General features: G+C 47.3%; 1 protein-coding gene across 2 annotated transcripts in view; it reads right to left on the bottom strand.

The window, feature by feature from the left end:
• The window catches only part of Crtc3 (CREB regulated transcription coactivator 3), a 108,873-nt gene that overhangs the window by 6,593 nt on the left and 77,007 nt on the right, over positions 1-25,273 (bottom strand). The window contains exons 4-11 of one of the 2 annotated variants that reach the window (XM_041648455.1): positions 24,369-24,430; positions 22,223-22,285; positions 19,872-19,972; positions 13,931-13,966; positions 9,780-9,865; positions 8,370-8,419; positions 7,453-7,670; positions 3,355-3,653 (exon numbers count right to left, since the gene is read on the bottom strand). In XM_041648455.1, the coding sequence (XP_041504389.1) occupies positions 3,355-3,653; positions 7,453-7,670; positions 8,370-8,419; positions 9,780-9,865; positions 13,931-13,966; positions 19,872-19,972; positions 22,223-22,285; positions 24,369-24,430 (915 nt within the window). The remainder of the gene's footprint in view (positions 1-3,354; positions 3,654-7,452; positions 7,671-8,369; positions 8,420-9,779; positions 9,866-13,930; positions 13,967-19,871; positions 19,973-22,222; positions 22,286-24,368; positions 24,431-25,273) is intronic. The other variant, XM_041648464.1, reaches the window with a different exon arrangement.

Genomic DNA, 25,273 nt, shown 5'->3' with positions numbered 1-25,273 from the left:
GTTTTCTCAGTGAAAATAATGTCTTGCTTGTTAAAACCATGACTGCTGGAGAGATGGGAGACTGAAGAAGGTACTTATCTGTGCTACCATCCTAAACTCTACTAACGCAAGACACCAGCTCAACACTAACAGCAGTGAACATCAGCAAACAACACTACAACCATGAACTCCACTCAAGGGAGGAGAAAGATAACAGGAGAAAAGAAAATGGCAACACAGTCTGATCTGTGAAACAGCAGAACCGAGAAGGCCATGTGTTGTCATCTGGTTCAAGTGGCCCAATTCCTAAAGAGATCCAGGCTTGGGGACAGCAGGGATCAGGGTTGATGTTAACCCAGGGCGGTGATCAAGAATTTCTGTGCTGGGCACCTAGCTGCCTTCCCTGATGATAGCTGGGGAGTGGAAGCCGACCCTGGAGGGACCAGAGGAGAGGTCTCTGCAAGCCACAAGTTGAGCTATCCACCTCCGTCTTGGCCCAGAGGCTGCTATCCAGACACAAGCCCAAGTATCCAACAGTATAGTATCGCTCAGGGACTCTGAACCAGCCGGAGACTTCTCTAAACACCAGTGCTAGAAGAAGCTCACCACAGAAAAGAGAGACGGTTCTGTCACAAAGTCTCTGCCTCAGCAAGCCCCCAGTCTCAGAGCTGCCTGTCAGTAATTGAGTGTCTTGCTTTTGAAAGCGAAGGAAGAACCAGGGACTGTCAGACTGTCTCATCCCCAGGTGAGCAGACACCCAGCATCAATCAGAACCGGGGACTGTCAGACTGTCTCATCCCCAGGGGAGCAGAGATCCCAGCATCAATCAGAACTGGGGACTGTCAGACTGTCTCATCCCCAGGGGAGCAGAGAGCCCAGCATCACCTTCAGATCCCAAACAGACACAGACTGGAAACATGGGAGGAAGAAGTGAGGATCCACATTTACTATTGTAACATGAAGGCCATTTTAAAGAGGCTAACCTTAGGCTGGTGTGGTGGCGCACACCTCTAAGTTCACCACGTGGGAGGCAGAGGCAGGCAGATCTGAGGCCAGACTGGTCTCCAGAGTGATTTTAGGACAGCCAGGGCTATACAGAGAAACCCTATCTCAAAAAACCAAAAATAAACAAATATAAGAAGAAAAAAACAAATAAATGAGAGGTGAGAGAAAAAATCTAGACATCAGAGGAAATTTTCATGATGTCCAACATTTGTACAACAGGAATTCAGAGGGAATGGAGAAAAATCAAGGGAAGTATCACTGAAGAAATAATTAAAATTTCTAGAGACAACAGACATAAGTTTCTAGACACAAGCAACTCAACAACCCTCCAGACGCATTCCGAGCCCCGTTATCATTACAGTTTCACAGTTCTGGAGGAAAGCAGGACTATCCTAGACGACTCCAGAGTATGGAAGGAGGTCCCATCCCAAGTCTTAGCCATACGGCCGGATTAGGTCCAGTAATACCTCTAAAGGACCAGGCAGAAATATCTTAATCTCGCCAACCACTAACCAAATGCAGAACAAAGGCATCTTCCAGTCATGCTAAGGCTCCTGTGCCCCCTCCCCAACCCTCACCGCCCCTCAGGCTTGTGGAGGATCTGCTTTGAAATGTGTTAAGATTATTCCAATACCAGAGTTTGGGCCTGAATTAGCGACACACAGCTGGAAAGCCAGACCAAGAAAGACAGAGAGCAGGACATCAACGTCTGGGAGCAAAGCACACGCCCACTCTGTTATTTCACCATGTGCTATGGGGCCAAGCCTAACTACATCACAGTAGCTATAGAAACGCAAACACACGTGCTGCTCTGAGATTATAATGGATGAACAGACCGAGAAAGAGGGGGTGTGTGAGAGCGGGGCTGTGGGGGGCAGAAGGAAAGCCGCATCCCCATCCTGGACGGCAGGACGCCATTAGTAGTGCTCAACAGCCGACATCTAGAGGAAAAGAAGCACGAAGTAACGTGTTTATACCAAAGAGATTAGCAAAAATGGTCGGAAACGGCCAAGCCCAGGCAGTGAAAACTGTGGTTAATGGGTAGGGGAGACAGGCCCTTCAGAACTATTTGCCTTTTGAAACTACATACATGAGTGAGACTTTTTTAAACCTTAACATTAAACAAATAATAATACAAATATTAGAGTCAATGTTCTCTACCCTTAAAGTGTAGCAAAAAATCAAGAACACTTTAATAGCTCGTAAAAGAATCTCACAAAGCAAAACTAAAAGGAATTAAATAACTTTTTTTTGGTGGGGGCAGTTTGAGACAGGGTTTCTCTGTGTAGCACTGCCTGTCCTGGAGCTCATTTTGTAGACCAGGCTGGTCTTGAACTCACAGAGATTCACCTGCCTCTGCCTCCCTAGTACTGGGATTAAAGGTGTGTGCTACCACCACCTGGCAATCCAATAACATTTTTAAAAATTTAAAAATTTTAAAAAATTTCCCTAGGGGGTGGGGGGTGACATGTGTGAGGAGGGAATGAGAGTGGGGTGGCCGCGTGGAATGAGAAAAGATTAGAAAAGATTATATTAAAAAAAATTCCCCAATGCCATCTCATCTTCCCCGGAAGAAATGGCTCACGATGTTAGCATCCAGCAGCAGTGACTGGCGGAGTGACTAACACCTGATCACGCAGCTTCTCCCGGATCTACCAAGGCTCGTTGCTAACCATTACTCAGTTTCATGCAGCAGGGAGCAGTCAATGATGCTATAATGGATCCAGGGTGTGGCAAATGGGTCAAAAACATATTTACCAGTGATTATGGTAAGGAGTAACGCCCTAGGAACTTAGAATAAAAACAAAGTCTGAAAGTCCACAGAGACATTCCTCCACTCTAATGGCTGTGACTCCCAACTGCGCCTCTCTCTCGAGTGCCGTCACCCTTGTCATAGATGGTATTTAACCAGAGTGTTGTTCTCGGGTGGGCAGTAGAATGAGGGAAGAGGGTTAAACCACTACTGAAGTGTCAGGACACCGAGTGGTTTTTCGGGCTTTTCTCTGTGCCTTACTGTAGTTACTGGATCAATGGCTGATTTTCTGTGTACAGTTTGAGATTCTAACCTGGTTTCCCTGGATTGCCTTTCACTTTCCACACCTCACCCCTTCTCCAGCCTCGACTTCAGGGGTTAATGACTACAAATTGTTTAATATTTGCTTAAGGGCAATAAACATCCAAAGTTGGAGATGAGAACATCATGGATGGGTGCCGGCTCACGCACACACCTCTGCTCCCTCACTTCAGGAATAAGATGGGGTGGGTGCATGTGCAATCGCGGGCTGTGCAGTGGAATAACAATGGCCAGAGAAGGAGAAACCATCTACAGCTCAGCCTGTTGAAGGTAGGGGGTTCAAAAGTCTTCTTCACCTGGGAGGCAGGATAGGGGTTCAGTGGGCTGGTAGAAGAAAGCTGTCTGCCGAAACCTTGATGTGCTTCCGGGCCAGGAGAGAGCGTGAGAGGACTGACTGGTGGCTGCCTTCGCCGAGAAGGGCCGCTCATGTTTGTGGTGGAAAGCGAGGGGTTGCTGAGGGAGAAGAGTCGGAGCGAGGGGTGAAGAGTGGACGCATTGGCTGCAGATGTCTGTGGGTGGTTATTGAGGGATGAGGACAGCGTCATCTTATTGAGTGTGGCTTGAATGGAAGGATTGCTTCGAGAACTCTGCAGACCTGCAACAAACAAATTTACAAGTTTCTTGTTATGACTTAAGACAAAGCTTTTGTTTTCAGATCTAAGAGTAAAGCAAACTTCTGACTAGCTATGTGTGTGCGGAAGCTCCTGAGCAGCTCTCCTGCTGAAAATGTCTCGGGTGTACCAATGACAGGGCAAGGAAACACCATGTATAGAGAGATGCTGCCAAGCCCCCAGCTTGAGTGAGAACAGAACTACTGCTTCCGAAGAAGAACAGACTGAGAAAACCCTGGGGAAGCTGGAGCAGGCGAGGAGTGCTGAGGAGCCTCAGGCTACACAACCCTCCGTTCACAGCCCCCAGAGCATCTGCCCCGTGGCACAGCCTGGACCTCTGTGGCCCCTGCAGAGCAGGCCTCCATACCCGCTTCCCACCTCTCAGCCTGGACCTCTGTGGCCCCTGCAGAGCAGGCCTCCATACCTCCATCTCTCAGCCGTACAGCTCCTTGTTCTTCAGTTCTGGCCTCTTTATAAGCTATCAACAGTGTTTGCAAAGTCAAGGGAAAGCAGTTTCTGATAGTTTCTTTTACTCTGAGGTGAAGGGGGGATGAATCTTAGCATGAGCAAGACTGTTTGGGAATGGGGTCTCCATGGTACAGAGAAGAACTAAGAGAGGAGTACCTAGAAGCTGGGACCCCGTCCTATGCCCTATTGGACCCTGGCACTCAGCTCAAGCCCAGACGGAACAGCTCCATTCTATGAACAAGGAAGCTGCTGCTGCTGCTGCATGTATTTCAACAGGCCAGAGCCATGTTGGGAAGCAGAAATGTGTTTGTATTGATAAAAAATTTGTTTGTGGGGGTCAGGAGGGCTCATTGGCAGAACACTCGCCGGGAATTCTTGAGGTCCTGGGTGAACTCTCTAGTACCATAAGCAAAACCAAACAAAACAGAAGCAGAAACAAGTAAGAACAGCACCCTGAAATCCCAGTCCTCCGGGGGCTAAGGCAGGAGGACTTGCTAGCTGGAGGTCAGCCAGGGCCACATGAGAATCTCTCAAAACAAAAAACAAAAACCGGGCCAGCCAAATGGCTCAACAGGTAAAGATACCTGGTGCCAAACCTACTGTTCCTTGATTTCCACATGCTTACTGTGCTTGCCTGTGCTCACAATGCACCAAGGAAATATAAAAGAAAAAACTGTTTGATAAAAATTACAGAAATTCTAAGATCAACTATTTTACCTGGCAAAATGATTATGATTTATTTATTTTTTTAATGAAGACAGGACATCTACCGCGTAGGCCAGGCCTGAGTAGAACTTGATTTGTAGCAGGGGATGACCTCCAACTCCTGATTTTCCTGTCTCTACTTCGCAACTGCTTGCAGGTATGGAACCCTATACCTAATACAAAGTTATTAATTTTTAAGCCGGGCGGTGGTGGCGCACGTCTTTAATCCCAGCACTCAGGAGGCAGAGGCAGGCGGATCTCTGTGAGTTCGAGACCAGCCTGGTCTACAAGAGCTAGTTCCAGGACAGGCTCCAAAACCACATAGAAACCTTGTCTCGAAAAATCAAAAAAAAAAGTTATTAATTTTTAAAATGCTTATTCACGTAGTATGTATGAGGTGTATATGACGGAGGAAGGCACACGAGCCGTGGCACAGGTGGGGTCAGAGGATGAGCCGTGGAGTCACTTCTCTCCACCTCGATGTGGGTTCTGGGACTGAACTCGGGGGGTCAGGCTTGGCAACAGGGACTTTTATCCACTGAGACATTTCACTAGCCCATAAAAATGTCTTTAAAGTTAGAAATGATGTTTCTGGCAGAATCCTGGGAGTTATCACCTCTCAGTCAATGAAAACACGAGACCCAGTTAGCTCAAATAGTAGGTAGAGCTAACGGGCTGAATTTAGACTTAAAAAGAAGCCTCCTTCAGAAAGAAGACTTAGATATCTTTCAAAAACATGTGTGCCAGGCATTTGTTTTTTTTTTGTTTTTTTTTTCAAAGAAAAGTAGGATCAGGCTGGCCTGGAACTTGTGATACACCTGCCTTAACTTTTACATGTTATATGATATATACTTCAGTATTTTTATTTTATATGTATGAATGCTTGTCCACATGCATATATGGGCACCATGCACAGGCCTCGTGCTGGTGGAAGCCAGAAGAGGCATCCAATCCCCTGGAACTGGAGTTACGGGTGATTATGAGTCATCATGTGGGAGCTGGGAACTGAACCTGGGTCCTCTGCTAAGAGCAGCCTGTGCTCTGAGACAGAGCCATCTCTGTAGCTTCTGTACCACGCACTTTAAGGTGTGCATGACATTATAAAGCTAGGCACTTGATCTACAGTGTTCAGCATAAAATGCTGCATTTTGAAGAAGGTGGATAGTCAATGACTGAACACGGGGTTTTCAGCAAGAATCAAAGGATAAAGCCTACAGGCGGCAGCTTCCTCAAGACCCCAGGGAGCTGAGGGGATGCTGTTGTGTTACAGGGACCCTGGGCATCACTGCTCACTGAGAATTCGTCTAAAAGGGGACCTGCCCAGGCTGAGTCGAGAACTCTCAAAGGGTTTGAGAGTTTCTGTTGTGAAATAAATCAAAGAAACTCAGAGCTAAGAGACTGGTGTCTTCTTAAAGAGTATCCCAGGGTCTCACAACACCCAGAAACACCCTGCACGCCAGACATGACTTCACAACTCAATTTTGATGGCGAGTTTGTCCATATATAATTTGATTTCTAAAAACTCAAAACTCGCCGGGTGGTGGTGGCGCACGCACGCCTTTAGTCCCAGCACTCAGGAGGCAGAGGCAGATGGATCTCTGTGAGTTCGAGGCCAGCCTGGTCTACAAGAGCTAGCTCCAGGACAGGCTCCAGAGAAACCCTGTCTTGAAAAACCAACAAAACAAAACAACAAAAACCCCAACAACAACCAAAACCCTCAAAACTCAGCCTTAAAAAATAAAAATAAGAGCACCTCCTAAAACAAAAATTAAGGTGGTCTCTGCAGCCAGCTGGGCAAAACTGAACCCATGCTGCTCAGCAGCGGTCCCACAGCACCACTGGACCTGGCAGGGAACCCTATGGGGCCACTCCCAGGGGGGCAGGCTCTGAACCCAGAGTGGAAACCAGAAACCACTTCCTCCACCTACAGACCGTAGGCACCTGAGGAGCCTTCCAAATAGAACATTCTGCAGCAGGCACCTGAACCGGGGCTGTACCACACCACTGACAGAGGAGGGAGAACTGCCTGCTCTGGAAGTGACAGGAGCAGTGCTGCTTCAGCGTGAAATCCACACGGGGTCTGGACAGTGACAGCACGCAAGGAGCATATTACAGCCAGTGCCGCCCTACAGGCACTTCCGAACACTTGGATAGTTTTGAACTATAGATGTCTACTTAATCTACATAAGTACAAGTATTTTCATCATGCCCATTGTAAATTTTCTAAAATTTAAAATATTGTCCTTCAGAGATCCAGTGGGAAACTGGGGAGAGCTAAGGAAACGGATTAAATGATAGAAGATCACCATAGGCTGCTAAGAACTGCTAAGAACGTCCAGTTGGCACAGAGTGGCACCTGTCTCTCTACTCCCAAACACTCCTCCCCAAGCTCTCTGCACACGTGGGCTCGGGAAGACAGTGGAGAGTGAGGAGCATGCAGCAGGACTGCTCTAAGCTGTTGACCACGCAGAGCAGGGACCCCGAGCGGATGCTGACCAGCGCGAAGGAGGCTACACTATGTCTCTGAGACGTGGTCATTTTCACTCAGTGATGCACCAGACAGACACAGCAGGGGACACAGCCACTCCCTTTCCACGTGGGAGTACTTACCGGAGGAGTTCCTTATGCCCAGGTGAGTCATAGCAGCTGGAAGGTTGCCCACGCTGTTCCCCACACTCATGCTACCAAAGAGGTGGTCGCTGGTGTCCAGGGAGGCTGGCAGGGGTGCCGAGTAGTGGAGGTTGGTTAGGTCAGGCAATGACCCTCCGGTGTTCAGGGTCCCCAGGAACGGAGAGAGGCCTATGTTTTGGCCGTTATGTGGGAAAGCACTGAAAGGAGAGAAAGGAGGATTACTTCCTGCCACGTGTTAGGCTGTTGGAAGACGGGGCACAGACGATGCCCTTCCCATCAGAGACTGCAGTCCCTGGAGGCCCTGCCTCTGCCAAGACCACGGCCATCTGCTCGCCCTCGTCGCCTATGCCCACCTTACAGGGTATTCTCCAGATCAGAATAGATTACAAACGCTGCAAATTCTAAATTGCTGTATATAACCCCAGCACTCAGGAGGCAGAGGCAGGTGGATCTCTGTGAGTTTGAGGCCAGCCTGGTCTACAGAGCAAGTTCCAGGACAGCCAGGATTGTCCCACAGAGACATTGTCTCAAAAAACAAAAACAAAAACAAACTATGAGATACTATGTCATATTTAGTCCTTTCCTGTCAGCTGATGCCCATAGCCTGCCACAGGCTCCAGTGGACGTGTGCACGCTTCTGCTTCTACCAGGTAGGGTCTGTGTGTGCTCAGAGTCAAATGGGCGATTATCAGACACACTTATGGTGGTGTTATTGGCTTTCGCCAGTTAGCTAATGGAACTGCCTCAAATACATGAAATAAGTGTACCAAGAGAGATCGGCTGTTTTTATGCAAATGCAGCTGACTTGGGTTTATCTAGAGCAAGCTCCATCTCTCAGTTCTGTGGCCCAGCAGAGAAGGCTCTCAGAAACCGTCAGCAGAAGGGACATTACTTACTTGCCTCCCCCAACATCACAGGATCGCGGGCGTCCAGACAGAGACTGGATCTGGGAAGAGACAAAGAAAGCTGGGCTCATTTGGTGCACAGCCAAATTCAGATGTTTGCAAAGTGGAGTCAGAGCCTCCTCGTTAGAGCCTGTGACAGACAGAGTAGACCAGGGGCATCGTCACAGAGCAGCCATGGAGGTTTGGGGGAGTCTTAAATTTCTCAACTTTCCAGTCAAAAGACAAGTATAATATTAACACACTTTCTGGATTCCTTATTAATGTGTCTTCTAGCTAAATAGTCACTGCCTTCAAAAAGGCAAACTTTTGCACATTCCGATTTTAAATATTTTTTTTTCAGTTGACAAGAGAGAAAAAAAGGAAATTTAAAAAGCAAAACTGCATAAGGAAGGAGGGAATGAATGTCAAGGAAAAAGGACGATCTAATTAAAATGTAAATTGGTGGGGGACAGGGATGGATACTGTGCAGTCACGGGGCTCATGGCTCCAGAGAGCAGCTCCAGGTACTTGGAGGGAGTGGACATCTGCACACCTATTTTCTGTCTTCTACAAGAACCCACTTTCACAGCCAAGAGGACAGAGAGCTGTTTATATATGTGGACTTTAGGCTCCTAAAGATAAAACATCAACTACATATTTTGCTTTTACAAACAAAAAACCAAAACCAAACAAACAAAAAAACCAAAAAAAAAAAAAAAAAACAACCAACAACAACAAAACCCCACCTTTTAAGACCACTATAATGCTAGCAGAAACTTTGGCAGATTTCAGGGAGGAAAAGGAGCAGCACCAATGGGGCCCTGACAGACAGGACAGTTAGGCACAGAGACCAAACAACTAACTACATCTGAGCATCACTAGGGGCTGGAAGGAGGGGCTGGCTCTACAGAGAGCGGCCAAGCCAAGCTGAGGGCCTCTCTCTCCTCAGGGCGAGGTCTACATGGTGAGGTGGAGGTCAGCAGTGGCCGTTAGCTGCTACCACTCAAAGCTCAGAGAAATCATAGCAAACAGGTGGCATGTCACCTGCTGCCATCAGCTGCCAAAGGCTGCAGTGTCGGAAAGGATCATCTGTCACGACAGGAGTCCTCAGCAGAGCAGGCGAGCGGCGCCCAAGCAGAGCTGACTGCCCTTTTGTGCCAGGCCCCAAGCTTCTGACCGTGTGAAGTACAGCAGCCTAACGGTTTTCTTTTGAGAGTAAATTCACAGGAAAGCAGGGAAGCCACACGATCGCTATGCTAATTCACCAAGTGATCATGATGTCGTTTGGAGCAGCATCCCCTGCTATGTCTTTCCAGTCTCGGGGTCCAGCCAAGTCCTCTCTTCCCTTTTCCCTAGTTCTGGCTTCCGCCTCTGCAGGGCAGGCAGCCAGGACGATGCCTGCAGCCAGGACGGCTCACCCACCTCCTTGGTCTCCCACAGCTGCTTAGGCAGTGGCTTCGGAACATTTAACAGATTCTCTTCTTTCAACGGCCCAGGAAAAGATGCTACTGAAAGGGAGAAGAAACAGACTCATTGAACTAAGATTAGAAGGCAGCCACCCCACTTTTGGTCAAATAAATCAGCATAGTTAAAAAGAGCTGGGGTAGGTGGGAAGGGGGTAGCAAACCTTTATCCCAGCACTCAGAAGGCAGAGGCAGATGGATCTCTATAAATTTAAAGCCAGTATACTCTACAGGACAGCTAGGGCTATATAGAAAGACACTGTCTCAAAAGAAAAGAAAGAAGCTGGGTGGTGGTGACACACGTCTCTAAACCCAGCACTCAGAGGTAAAAGCAGGCAGATCTCTGAGTTCAAGGCCAGCCTGGTCTACAGAGTGAGTTCCAGGACAGCCAGGATTACACAGAGAAATGCTGTCTCAAAGAAATAAACAAAATAATTAAATAAATAAAAAGAAAAGGAAACAATTTTTAAAATGTTTCTGAGCATTTAGGCATGTCTGCCCTGGAACCTGCTATGTAACCCAGGCTGACCTTGGACTTGCAGCCATCCTCCAGCCTCTGTCTCCCAAGTGGTGAGATTACAGGCATGTGGCACCCTGCCTAGTGAACAGGATTTCTTTAGCAAATATTTATTTTTTATATATTCTTTTTCTTCTTTAGTTATTGCATTATTTTGTGTGCATGGATATTTTACCTACATGTGTCTGTCTGTGTACTACGTGAATGCCAGTGGCCATGGAGGGTAGAAGAGGGAATTAGATCTCCTGGAACTACAGACAGTTGTGAACCACCAAGGGGTGCTAGGACACAAACCCCAGGGCCTCTGGCAGTTCTCTCCAACCCCTTTATCAAATCTTTATTGATGGTCTCCTGAAGGTGCTTTGTGTGTCATTGTAGGAGTTAAAGAAACAATTAAGAAACAGATTCAAATTTGAAGGAATCTGTAGACTAGCCAGGGGACGAAGGCAACACATCTATGACAGTCATTAAAACTGAAAGAAGCCCAGGAGAATAATATATCCTTGCTTCAGAGCAGAGAAGAACATTGAGGCTTTGGAGCCGAATGCTCTGTGCTCCCTTGAGAGACACAGTCAAGGGAGCACAAGCAAGAGAGTGTGGAGTAAGTAAAGAAGTCTAGAGAAGAAGTGGTGGCTACCACCAGCCAGGTGCTCTTTTTCCTTGGACTATCAGCTAGGTAAAGGATAATGATGGGAAACAAAGGGTAGAAGTCTGAGACCAGGCCAAGGCCCTGCAGGCATGGGAAAAGAGATAAGGAAAAATACACACACTAATGATATGAAGAAGGTAACAACAAATGAAGAGGTGTGTTGGGGAGCTGGCTCGGTGGAGAGAGCACTTGCCTTGTAAGTGAGAACCAGAGTCTGGATTCCCAGAACCCACGCAAAAGCCAGGTAGACATGGCAGCTGCCTGTAATCCCAGAGCACCAGGGGCACAGAAGGAGGCTCCCTGCTCTGGAAACGAGCTGACTAGCTAGATTAGTCCAAGTCAGGAAGTGCTGGATTCAACAGGACTCCTACTTGATATATAAAGTGGAGAGTAATCAAGGAAGACACCCAGCTCTGGGCTTCCATGTGAATGCACATGTATGTGCAAGTGCTCTCTAAGACGTCTACATACATAAACATGATGCACACATGCACACACAATGTATGACAATCACAGTGGCAGTGAAGCTACTTGGTAAAGGGCTGGGACTGGGACTAAAGAAGAACTGATAACCCACTGGCACATTTGGCTGAGCGGCTGATAGGGGTTCTAATGTTACAGAACAACCGGCTCTGCTTGAAGGGACTGTCCTTGGCTGTCTGCGTGAACATGCTCAGTCATACCAATGAAAGAGAGAAAGCCAGCCAAGACACAAACCAAGTGGAGGCTCTTTGTTCTCAGACATAGACCAAAGGTCAAAGGCGAGCTCTGAAGAACTACGTGATCTAATGTCACTGCTCGGAAGGGTTCTAGACTGAAGGGTTCTAGGGACTGCGTGGCTCCACTGTGCCTGTCCTGCTTTGGCCTGCACGAGATGAGTAACAGAACCCAGGAAGTCACTTAAAAATGAGATCAAAGCTAGGCGTGTTGGTACAAGTCTGTAACCCCAGCATGTAGGAAGCAGAAGCAGGAAGATCAGGGTTTCGGTGCCAGTCTGAGCTACATGATACCAAATCTCAAAGAACAGACAACAAAACATAGGCCAAAATTTCAGAATGAACTCTGAGAAAAGGTTTAAAATAAATCCCCTAAGTTTCTTTTTTTCTTTCTTTTCTTTTTTCTTTTTTTGGTAAGTTAATAAAACTTAGGAAATAATTACAGCTGTGGCCTCCAGAATTCATTCTCAGTGGCAGGCCCGGCACGATGCAGGGTTCATCATGGCTGACCTCCCAGGACCAGGGCAGCAAATGCCACTTCTGCTGAGACGACGGAACTTGATCTGTGTGCCTCGGGGTCGCTCAGTTCTGAGATTCAAACCACTCACTCTTTCTCTTCTTTTTTTTCTTTTTCCTTGTTTCCCTTTATGTATTGCTAAGGATAGGCCCTGAAAAGTCCTACATGATCTCACTGAGTCACGCAGAGGGATTAGTCTCTTATGAAGAGTATATTCTGTTCTTGTTGGCTCTTTTTCTTATCACGAATATAAATGCTTCAGAGAGGTAAGCCCCATGAGGTTCTAAGACTATTCTACTTCTGGGTGATCCTGAATAAACAGTGCCTGGGACATGCAGACCCACAGGGGCTCTCCACAACTGGGGACAGGAGCAGCGGGCTTTGTGAGCCTTTGTGGTTCTAGGCAAATGGAGAACAAGGACAGCAATGTGCTCGGAAGGTCTACGGGAGGCTAAGCAAGCAGCCTCATGACCTAAGGCCTAAAGAGATGGTCACAGGACTGGGACTGGGACAGGCTGCAGGGCCTCAACAGGTTGTTTCCCTGAGGAATTCATTGTTTGTAGTCTGTTTCCATGTACAAGGCTTGTTGGGAATTCTTCAAAGAAATAGCTGGGGATGGCGCTGAAGCCGTTTCTTCACTTCTGTCCTGAATGATCAGATGAAGCAGTTGCAAGTTTTCTTCCCCCCTCTTTTTTTTTTTTTTGGCTTGCTTTATGAGACAGAGTTTGCCCTCTGGAATACACTGACCTTGAACTCATGGAGATCTGCCTGCCTCTGCCTCCTGAGGGCCAGTTTCAAGTTTTTATGATTTTATTTAACACCTAAAATGGTTTGCTCAGAAAAGGAGCGTGCAGGGTGACGTCAGAGGGCTCTGCCTCATGCAAGTGATCCTTGCTTATCTTGTTCTCCACAAGCCTGGCCTCTGTGACATACAAACAAATTTAGCCATTCAGCTAATTCAGAATATGAAAATAATTATATTTCAGTTCATAAAGGTCCAATGGCGCCAGTATTAACTGGCTAAACGAACTGCTTTGGAGCCCCGTTTGCTGAGGGTTTCAGGTTCATCTCAGCAATCTCCAGCATGATTCTAATAGGCTTTATGAAGTCAGTGTCTTCTGCAAAATGCATAACTCTGTCTTATAATAAACTTGTATCTTTTTCCTTTTTGGGGACAGGATCTCATGTAGCCCAGGCTAGTCTCAAGCTCTATGTGTAGCTAAGACTCTCCTGGAACTTCCGGTCCTCCTGCCTTCAGCGCCCAGGCAGAGGACTGCAGGAGTGCACAAGCCTGGTGCGTCTGGTGCTGGAGGCTGAACTCTAAGCTGCGTGCATGCATACCGAGCAGTCCAAAGCCTGAGCGCAAACTCGCACATGTCCTGCACTGTCATTTAAATCTGTCAGTAGCTCAGAGTGACTTTTCTAAGGGGGCTGAGACAGTGTGGAAAGCAGGCTGTGGAGCAACTGCTTAAGTCTGCGATTAATTCACATTTTCATGTGGTTACAACTCTTCCTTCCTTGCCCAAGCTTGTGACTGTGGTACCGAGGGGACTCGGGTAACCAGGAACCATTGTAATCTGGTCACACATTTCCTCTCTCAGGGCTTTAATCATGTCTTGCTAATTTCCTTAGAGCATCTCAGATAAATACTCTAAGCAACAGTTGTCGGATTTTACATGAATATGACTGTCAGCCCCAACACCTCTCATACCTTCCCCATGGCCGTCATTTTCTCCATCACAGAAACCTGGTAGAAAGAGAAAAAAAACCTTTTATATGTGATATTATCATTTTTCATGCATTAGAATAACTTTTTGACATGAAATATAGTTTTTGAAGATTCTAGAGCAGTTCTAACAAAGCCCATTCGAGTGCTTTGGCACTCATACTAAAACAAATGCAGTTACTCAGAGCCGAGAGTCGGGGCCCAAGAGCTCTCCTGTCTTAGGTTCTTCCTGACTCTGCCTCGAGAGAACAGTGGCTGGCAGTCTGAGAAATACCTGAAGACAGTCTGGCTTCAAAATACAAAGCAAAAAAGTTTGTTCTGCCACACTTCCAAATATGTCATCCTACGGGAGGGCAGGAACTTGGACACTGACTATGGGTGGTAGTTCCGTGCTGGACACTGGGACATGTTCTGGACTCTAAAACAAGTTGCTTTAAAAAAAAAAACACATCTAGAGACTAAGTAAAGGTAAGGGTAAATGTGGTAGCTGTTCACAAAGCTTTTAAACACTAGTCTGGAGTCAGTTCTGGCCGAAGGAAGAAGAGAGGACCATGTGCAGTCCCTTCCGCAGCTCTGGCTGGAACTAGAGTCGCCCCACATGGCCTACCCAACCCTCCTCCCTCAGAGCAATTTTATACTAAGTGAGTTCTCAGCATAGACTCAGGATAAAATTTGAAGTCTAAGCCCTTAAACACAGCTCAGCTTAGGTAAGTTTCTAGATGCAATGGTTAAATTATAAATTAACCCACTCATTCTATAATATTAACACTTAATAATCAAGCATTCACTCAACAGATACTTGCTCAGTTTTTGCAGTGTGCGTTAGAGGATTGGGGCAGGTGGTGCAGGGCAGGCAGGAAGAGGCGGAGCTATGGCATCTTAGGGGCAGATGAACACTAAGAGTTCCCAAGAGCGCCAAGGGCTTACTAATTGATCAGACTCACAAAAAGGAGACTTTCTCCCAGAAAACAGAATCTAAGTTAGTGACTGAAAACTGTTTTAGTCCATCTTCAAGACCACTAAGGAGTAATTTCTTTTTCTTTTCTTTTCTTTTCTTTTTTTTTTTTTTTGAGACAGGATTTCTCTGTGTAACAGCCCTAGCTGTCCTGGAACTCTCTCTGTAGACCAGGCTAGTCTAGCCTTGAACTCACAGAGATTCACCTGCTACCGCTGGGTCACAAGGGTAAATGTATTAAGACAAGGAGTCTTAAACCTGATCTTTAAGGATGTTGATGCAGAAGGTATGTAAACTGCATGTTTCTCAACAGCAGAGTGCTTGCCTAGCATGCTGAGACCATGGATCTGAGGCCAGCACCACACACAAACAAAGGAAAAGGTGACAAAAAGCAAGGAAGCAAAGTGAACTGGACAAGGTGCAGAGCTGGACAGGAGAACGCAGTGCGGAGGGACAGAGGCAACGCTCCAGAGTCAGCAGTGACAGCAGGGGGGGGACAAGAGCGGCTCATTCACATTATAGTTTTTTGAGAAAGGACAGGGAACGTGACTGTTATGACCACCAAAATGTAATTATCCTATTCAAAATGATAAACTGCATTTTATGAAATGGTCTATTATTGTACACTGAGGAATCTCTTCATCAAGACACTCTGTTTAGTTACTAAGGTTAACCAGTCCCTACAACACAAAGAGCTAACTGAGGGTACCATGTGAACTTCAGAGGTGAGCAGATTCCCTGTGTGGCACCCTGCTCGTGCGGTGCAGGAGGCGGGCTTCATCCCTAGGTAGGCAGTGAGAACAGGGAGGGAGAGGATAACACTTGCTGCATGCCAGGCACCTCACACATGATCTCATCTAATCCTTGGAGCAACTGTATGAGACATGATCTGTCGCCACGGCCAAGATCACACTGCCGGTTCTGGGACTAGAACTCAGGGCTTGTCACCTTTAGAGCCAGTGTGCTGTGCCCGGAGGGAGTCAGGTGAATGGAAGTAAGGCTAAAGGGCTGCCTCGGTGGAACTAGCAAGAGTGGGAAGGATTAAGGAAAAGGGGAGGGGAAGAGGAAGACACATACAAAAGGGGCAGGGGATGGTGAGGTCTGGGAGGACGGGAGACACGCGGGCTGGAATTGGGATGAAGCGGAGAACAGAGGCCTGGGTTAATAATAAGCTGGAGAGACTGTTCTTCGTGGCAGAACACGAGAAGTTTTTGGACAGCCTCATGGCCTGGCACCAGGCTGGAAAGCCAGCAGACTGAACACTGAGTCGTGAAGCTGGGTACGTGGCAGGCAGTGAAGACTGAAAACACAAGGGCCACTGCAGGGAGAGCAAGGGCAGAGCTGGTCTATCGTGTGGGTGAAGGGCCAGGGAATAAGAACAATTTAATATCACTCTCAGGTGTTCCACTGAAGACCAGAGGACAGGGCAGCTGTGATTGACAATTTATTTAAAATTAACATATAACAAAATAGCCCAATGTAGATTTCTATTGCTACTACTAGTATTACCACGGCACACAGTTACACACATACGTGCAAACACAACATACCAAAGGGCATGACTTTAACACAAGGGTTAAAGACAAAAAGCAGGGAACTGTGACTAGGTATCTAGAAAAAGAGTCCCACAGGCGACAGTACGGCAATGACCGAGGTCACTTCTGTGCTGTAGGAAACCCACAGCCTCAGCGCCTCCGAGGGTTGACCTAACTAAGAGCAGCTGAGCCCAGGTTTCTTTTATGTGCTCTCATGTCTGGCAAGCCTACACAATGCCTCACAGTCTTCATGTGCAGTAGAAATACAAGGTGTAGACACTGTGAATCCCGAGAAGTTTCTAGAATTTCAGCCTCCCTGCCATCCTGATGACACTCAGAGATGGTGGCTTGTAGCCACAGTCTGCACGTTTTGCCTTTAGCTCCTAGCCTGCTCCCTGAAGAGCAAGGGCCACTCTAGCTTCTTCTACATGCTATGATGAAAGAGGACGATTTGGAGATAAAGCCAGGACAGGGCAAGTGTCACAGAGAGTCACTGTGCTGCTCCATCCACACGTCTACACGGAACAGTAATGACACTCACTGCACGTTACCAGGGAAACGGGTAATTAGACAAGAAGAGGGAAATGATGAAGCCCTGTTTGGCTATAAGAAAGTTTGCTTCTGTCATTCACAACTTCATAACATTTATGTCGAGTTGTCATGTAACTCAACAACCATGATATATCAGGCTAACAGCTTTGCTTCCTGGGAATATAATCTGAGCTAGCAAATGGGTCATACTCTTCATGTAGCTAAACTACAAGCAGGCACTCCCTCATCATTGGCTCCCAACCACGACGACAGTGACGTCGATGGACTTCCATCACTATGCTTAGCAGAGGTTCCCAGGAAAGGGTCGCTGTTACTGTTCCGACTACAGAATCTAGTTCTGGACATTGGTTATATTTTCCTATCACTTTTAAAATCCTTACTTTATTTGGTGGGTCCTATAAAAAGAAATACTTTTTTTGTGAAGCTAGTTGGTATTTTTAAAATCCAAAAGGAAAGAAAATGAAAAACTTTAATGAATTACATGGGGAAAATACATAAAACCATTTAAAATAGCTCCCACCAACAAATATAATTCTCTAGAAATAATTCTCATCCTTGGAGACTTGAATAATATTTTAAACACACTGGCTTTCCCATGTAAACACATCCATATTTGGATGTCTTTCTGAGGCCTGTGATACTGCAGAGGCAGGCACACAGTGCAGACAGCCATGCTGGGGGTTGGCTCACCTTCTGCAGTTGGCAGACACTGGGGCCCCATGATTTCTAACACTCAGTTGAAAAGGAGAGACCACCAAAGTTCCTGAGGCAACCCAGGAGTCCTGCCCAGGACCTGCTCCTTCCTCTCCCTTTTTTCTTGTTGCTCAGGGATCAGTGTCTGATCACCCACCTCCCATCGTGAGTGGCGCACCTGCTGGCAGTCCCTCTTCTCTTAAAGAAGACCTTACTCTTAAAGCAAACATTCAGCTCGATTTCCTTAGTTACTTTCTTTCTCTTTACATGGAAGCTCAAATGCTCCTTAACTTAATTAGCAATGGTTCCCTTGTCCTCTCTAGGCCTTCAGTCCCCTCTAGAACAGGGTAATCTCAGAGGGTAATGCCAAGGCAGGAACACAGGGCTTCAGGGAAGATGACACTAGGCTAGCTGGCACCCAGTCAGAGTGACAGACACCTTGCTGTGTGTACAGGCACCCCACTGGTTAGTCTCTGCTTTTTAAGGTTTTGTTTATACACATCCATCTCTACCTATCCTGAAGCTACTGTCCTCTAGCTTCCCCCACACCCACTTCTCTAAGCACTGTTCAGTGACCCACATCCAATTCCAACTTCCCGGCCAACTTCCCTCTCATATTCCCATGTATGGAAATACAGCAGATGTCCCCGGCCAATTCCAAAGCTCTCAGGCTTTACGAAGAGTCATTTCAGCAAATGAATTGCACCAAGGGAGCAAATATAGTAACAATTACTATCAAATCCTATCCCTATTATACGCAAGGAAGTGAGACCATGAATGGCTCTCCTCGGATGGAACAGACATTTTAGGCTTTAAATAAACCCAAACTGCAAAGAAAACCGGAAAAGCCAGTATCTAGGCCAGTCCTTGCACTCAAAGTCAATCTGTATATGGAGCAGACGATTCAAGCCTGTGTTCTTTCTAGATTAGAAGGCCCAGAAAGACATGTTGGGAAGTATCCGAATGAAGCATCCCCACTTCAGGTTAGATGTGTGCACCTGGTCAGATCAGTTTTAGGGAGTGCTCAGTACAGTGAGATTTCTTCATACTTCTCCAGCAGTAAATGTGCCTCTGTACTGAACACTGTATAGGGTGTTGGCTAGGACAGGACTTTTAAGACAGTGCCTTCAGGACCTTTATCCTAAGCAGGGGGAGAGAAGCAGTCTACACGAAGAAGCGGTAGTCAGATCACAGAAGCTGCACATAGGAGGGCACGGGTAGCTCGGGACCAGCAGAGGGAGGAAGGGCAGACACAGCCGAGGCTTTCACACGGAGGAGGTGGCGCTGGGTAGGAGAGGAAGACACGGGGATGGGAGGAGACAGCAGGAGAACCCCAGCAAGTTCACATATGAGGAGCAGGCTGGGGAACAGGAGGTACGCTCATGTAAGTCCAGCAAAAAGGCCGTGAACGGAAGTGCGTCGATGGTTTCTGAGAGCGAGCATGAGAGCAGACAGGGGTAACAGTGGAAGCAGAGGCACAAAGTAGCATGAGTCTGCCCGTCCCGGTTCCTGGACTTTCTCTTTCAGACTTCCTCTGGCCCACAGGGAGAAAACCAGGGTTCTGAGCAGAAATGGAGACCAAGGAGCAAATGACGACACTCAGCTTCCATTCTGCTCCCCTCCCTCGCCTGTTCCCTGGGACAAGCCTTCCTGTGGAAAAGTCTTTTCCTTGGCTCTACTTCGCCCTGGTCATGATTACTCTTCCCACGGGGACTGTCTGTGCCAGTTCTGCTGGAGGGTTTGCCTCCATCCCGAGGTTCAACCCTACAGGATCCATGGATCCTCAAAGTGAAGCCACTTCCTCCAACCTGGTCATATCAGTGACAAAAGAAGGCCTTGGAAAACCCAACAAAACCACTATAAGGGTATAAAAGTTAGGACAAAGACCAGCAAGGATGCTGTAGCAGAAGCCTGTGTAGAGGATGATGGGTGTCTACGAAGGGGGCTTCTGCCACAGGGAAGAAGAAGCTCCAGAGCCAAGAGATGCCAACAGGGAAGCAGGCGCCATGGGCGAAGCGAAGAAGGGATGCAGTCTAACTGTCATATGAACACACACACTTCCCCTGCTGGGAGCTTTTCTCTGAAGACCACCAGACTGGAGAAGAGCATGCACCACGGACGCTTTTCTCTCTCAGTTTCTACAATGCAGGAGAAAGCACAGATGCCAGTAGCAGGGGCCTATGTGTCTTACCCATGTATGGGGCAGGCCAGGGTGACTGGCCACCTCCTCCATAGGGGTCCTGGGGCTTGGTGCTCAGAGCACTCGTATGAAGAGCAGAATCAGAATTGGTCCTGAGGAGGGGAGGAGAGAGTCTGGCTGAAAATCCATTTTTTTCCTCAGTGAAATGCAGCTGTTTTTGATTTTTTTCTGAATATTACCAACAGGAGAGAAGATAAGAACAACCGACTTTACAAACATCCACACAATGAAGGCTCGGGACCTACCTGCAGTCCTTCACACCACGAAGGCACCAGAGGACCACCATATGTTCAAAGAGAGTTCAATCTGGGCTCGGATGGCCTTACACTATGAGGCTAATGGCACAGGGACTATTTCAGCAAGATTGGCCTCAGCTTCACAGCTTCCCTAAGGCCATCCTTTTCCCTCTGCATCTCAGAAGAGGGTCTGGGGCCTGTCTGACCCAGGGTTGCACTAGGCTTCTTGAGAATTCCTGAGCCCATGTGGAAAAGCACCCGAAACAGTGGTTCTTACGCCCTTTCTGGGAGAATACAAGGTCAGAACACCACTACCATCCCCTCTTCATTCTCACCTCCGAGAGCACAGCAGGGCTCCCCAGCACTTGTGCACACATCACAGCACAACAGACTCAGCACAGGCACTGACTATGGCTGCAGGAGGTACAATAATGCAACCAGTCCGTACATTCTGTGTGTCTTTTTAAGAAGGTATAATTTCTGTTGGCATGTAATAAGTTTATTGTTGCTATGCTGAAATACACCAATAGGTACATTTCACATCTCAGCTAGATTTCTATTGGCGGCAGCTGAGTATCGATGGGTATGCTCACAGAAAGAAATATCCTTTCAGTGTGTGTGCGCGCGTGCGTGCTGTTGTTTCTAGTGTAAAATAGGCGTAGGCAAATGTGGGGGAACTGTTGATCAACAGCAAGTATTTGAAACGCTCTCAGATAGTTCTAGTGTATGCACGACTTCAGCTCCAAAAGACGACAACTATTTATTTATCCCATCCAAAGGTCAAACTGTCTGTCATACAGGGGGCACATGAGCAACTTCAAGTTAGCCTAAAATGCTTCTTCACGCTCTGCTCCAGGCAACAGCTTCATGTGACTGGAGCCACGTGGTTTCAGGGGAGGGAAGAAGCGACAAGGGAAGGACTCTTGGGATGCTGCGGGAACAGCGTGTGCCCTGAGGGCTCCTGGCTCCAGCAGAGTCACAGAAACCCAGAAAACATCAGTCAAACAGAGGGAGGATGGGGAAATAGGACTGTCGACTGCCATTGGACTACGGAGTGGAAATTATCGTTACTGTTGTTAATCCCACTGCAGTTATGAGCTTTAAGCCTCTCCGTGGCCTTCAACTGGTAGGGCATTCACAGCTGGTGGGGCATTCACAGCTGGAGGGGCATCCACAGCTGGAGGGGCATTCACAGCTGGTGGGGCATCCACAGCTGGTGGGGCATTCACAGCTGGTGGGGCATTCACAGCTGGAGGGGCATCCACAGCTGGTGGGGCATTCACAGCTGGAGGGGCATCCACAGCTGGTGGGGCATTCACAGCTGGTGGGGCATTCACAGCTGGTCATAGGATGACACAGGAAGCAGGGAGAGAAGAAATGAGACTGGCAGAATGCCGACCAAGACAGAAACACTTCGAGTGGGCACAGGCTGTTTACCACTTTATCTCTCCTGCATATACTGAAAACTTCACACCACTGAGAGTTTTCATTTTCACATATTATCTTAATTCGGCTCCATAACTCATGGTTTTTAACTGGTTGTCTCCTGCCTCTCAGCTTCTGGAGTACTGGAATTACAGCCTGAGCCACCATGTCCAATTCAAGCTTTTGGTTGTTTTTCAAATTCCAGTCCCCTCTGCATATTAGCTAAATGTTTCTGGGGGAAGTCATTTATCCTCTTAAAGCAGAAAAGGGCAGTCATTCTTGCAGCATCAGGATTGAAAAGTGACTGAAGTATGGCCTAAAGTAACCTGGAGAATAGTTGACATTTATTGTACTGTGCCTCCAAGTGGCATCCTATTTAATCCTTCCAGCCAATCCCCTCCTGGGAACAATTACTACCTCCGTGTTCATATGTGCAGACAGACAGAAGGTACTCTGTCTGGGATCATGTGGTCAGAGGCAAACCTTGGCGGTCCCCTCCAGACTTCATGTTCTTACTGCACCATCTCCTACACACTCAACAGTATTCTGTTTTATTTTTTACCACTTCATATAAACACAACTGATACAAACAAACTGGGCAGCAAGATAACACATAGAGCTACCTAGCCAAACCTGTTGTCTCCTTGAAAATGTACTTCTACTACGAAACAGCCCACATACCTGTTAAGTGCAGACGTCAGCCTGAATCCAGGATGCTTTTCTTCTTTCCAAGGAGGCTGCTGCCTTTAGAAACCAGAACGACATTAAAAAGGGAAGAAGGTTAAGCTATGGGATCAAAGAGTGTTTGGTAGCCAGCTCTTCTAACCTCGCCATCTGGGCCCTGGGTTATCTAAAACGCTCAGGCCTTGCTCTGCTCAGCACTGGAGAGGAGGCCGGACTGAGTGGCCTCTCTGAGTGGCAGTTCTGTCTTCCAAGACAACTACCACGAATCCATAGCACGGCATCAGTCAGCTGGGCACACTTGGACGCTGGGTGGAACTAGTCAAAGGAAGAATGACCCTCCCTCTCTAAGGGACAGTAGATCTTATTCCAGTACGCCAAGTTTCCCCTCATCATGCACCTTGAGTGTGTGTGCAGGGCTGCTTTGGCCATCCTGGATATGATTATTTGCTCTCTCATGGAAGGCCACGAGTGCAACATACTTGCTAGCCATCCTATGAAGACAGTCACCTGACCAAGCCCAGGGCTCTGAGGAGCAAAAGACACCCAGGGATAGGAGGCTGAAGCACATCCGTCTGGAGATCTACCCTTTCTCACCTAAAGTACAATGCTGTACCTTACACACGTGAACCTCAGGACTCCTGAGGAGGCTGAGACCTGTGGTGGGGTCAGTGCTGCTCCATCTTGACTTTCTCAGATCCAGACTACGCTATTCATGATAAGGGCTCAGTCAGTTTTTGCCCAAAGAATTGATGAGGGCAAGATTGAGAGTTGACATTCAGAGAATTCTCGTTCTCTCTCTCTTTTTTTAAATGTCTTCTCTTTTTTTTAAAAAAAAAAAAAAGATTCATTCCTTCCTTCCTTCCTTCCTTCCTTTCCTTCCTTCTTCTGGTTTTTTGAGACAAGGTTTCTCAGTAGCTATGGAGCCTGTCCTGGAACTCAATTTGTAAACCAGGCTGACCTCGAACTCACAGAGATGCTGCCTGCCTCTGCCTCCCGAGTGCTGGGGTTAATGGCGTGTGCCACCACCGCCCGGCATCTTGTTTTCTGGGACAGGGTCTCACTCTGTATCTGAGGCTGACCTTGAATTTACAGCAATCCTCCTGCTTCAGCTACCCAAGTTCTGGGATTACAACTATGGGCCATCACTCCTGATGATACATACACTTTAGGAATCTCTTAAGTCTGATGTGGAGGTGTGAACTAATAATGCCTCACACACAGCAGATGCAGTCAGTCCTCTTTCTGTGACTGTCTAATGGGTCACCATTACACCAGATACAAAACATATTCACAGGCGCTAGACCAAATACATTTTCAGTTTAGGAGTCTTTCATCCCCTTCAGTAACTGACTAAGAAACGCCAGAGAAGGAATTTATTTTTTCATGTCTCTCCTAAGACTACCAAGTCAGACATTTTGTTGGTAAATGTTTTCCCAGTGTATTTCTATTTGAATCTAGATTTGCTTAAGTAATTTTTATTCTATATTTTCTTACAAGCTCAGAATTATATATGGGAAGGCTGAGATTTTTTTGATGTTGTTGTCACCTTAGATAGGGACTCATTTCATCGCCTGGGCTCCCTGGAGTTCACTATGTCACTTAGACTAGCCTCAAACTTGTGATTCTGCAGACACCTAAGTGCTAGGATTGCAGGCATGTACCACCATGCCCAGTTCAAGACTTAAACTTTAGAAGATAAAACAAAATGTGATGTTAAAATTTCTAGCTAGGCCAGGTACTTGGGGCACAAGCAGGAGTATTGCTGTGAATTCAAGGCTAGCCTGGTCTACATAGCGAGCTCCAGAATAGCCTGGACTACATAGAGAGATGCTGTCGTCCCACCCTTTCCCCCCCTCCAAAAAATATCATGGTGGAACTTGTCTCTGATTCCATTTGGAAAGGCAGAGGCAGGAGGATCAGGAGTTCAAGGCCCTCCTTGACTATATCACAAGTTTGAGGCTAGCCTGAGCTACAAGAGATCCTGACTCAAATAAAAAAAAAGCCAGAAACTTAAATGATATATAAATAAGTCTAAAACAACATTCAAGATGGTTAAACCACCTTAAAAAGAGGTTCTCTCCTATCTGCTAAAATACTCCTATAAAACAAAACAAAACACAACACTTCTGTTTAGCTCTCTTACCTTGGCCAGCTCTCATCCAGGGCCTGCGAAGGATAACTGGCTGCAAAAGTATTCCCATCAAAGTAGAGTTTTTAATAAAGGAAAACAAAATTTATGGGGAGTTGAAGCAGAATTAAGAAACTGAAACTGGAGGTTCGGCCGCTGAGTTGCCCCCACACACACACTTAATGGGGCACGCCCCTCCACATTCTCACCAGTTCTGTGATCTGTTCTCTAACCATGTCCTCACCGGGCTTGCGTGGGCTGTTTCTGTGTCGTGTAAGTGCGTATGTGTTATGAGTGAACTGTGCAGATGTGTGTCTGTGGAGGTCAGAAGTCATCCTCAGAAGCCATCGACCTTGGTTTGTTGTTGCTGTCGTTTCATCGTGTGTGTGTGTGTGTGTGTGTGTGTGTGTGTGTGTGTGAGAGAGAGAGAGAGAGAGAGAGAGAGAGAGAGAGAGAGAGAGAGAGCTGGCTGTTCTGGAATTCTCTATGTAGACCAAGCTGGCTGTGCATTGCTGCCTCTGCCTCCCAGAGCTGAGATAAAAGGCTTGCACCAAGCCGGGCGATGGTGGCACACGTCTTTAATCCCAGCACTCGGGAGGCAGAGGCAGGCGGATCTCTGTGAGTTCGAGACCAGCCTGGTCTACAGAGCTAGTTCCAGGATAGGCTCCAAAGCCACAGAGAAACCCTGTCTCAAAAAACCAAAAAAAAAAAAAAACCCCCCCCAAAAAAAAAAAGGCTTGCACCATCATGCCCTGCTCCCTGTTTGCTGAGACAGCGTCTCCTTGGCTTGTAGCTCACTAACTGGCCAGTCAGCCCCAGGGATCTGCCTGTCTCTGCCTGCCCAGCGCTCTGATTATAAGTGGGTGCCACCATGTCCTGCTTTTTCACATGGGTTCTGGGGCTCAAACTCGGGTTCTCAA

Source organism: Microtus oregoni, unplaced genomic scaffold, assembly GCF_018167655.1.
Source record: "Microtus oregoni isolate MIOR12 unplaced genomic scaffold, Mior012 000000F_ref0000247, whole genome shotgun sequence".
Taxonomy (NCBI): Eukaryota; Metazoa; Chordata; class Mammalia; order Rodentia; family Cricetidae; genus Microtus; species Microtus oregoni.
Note: the sequence above shows the minus strand (reverse complement) of the source record. Positions and strands in the feature narration are given on the sequence as shown.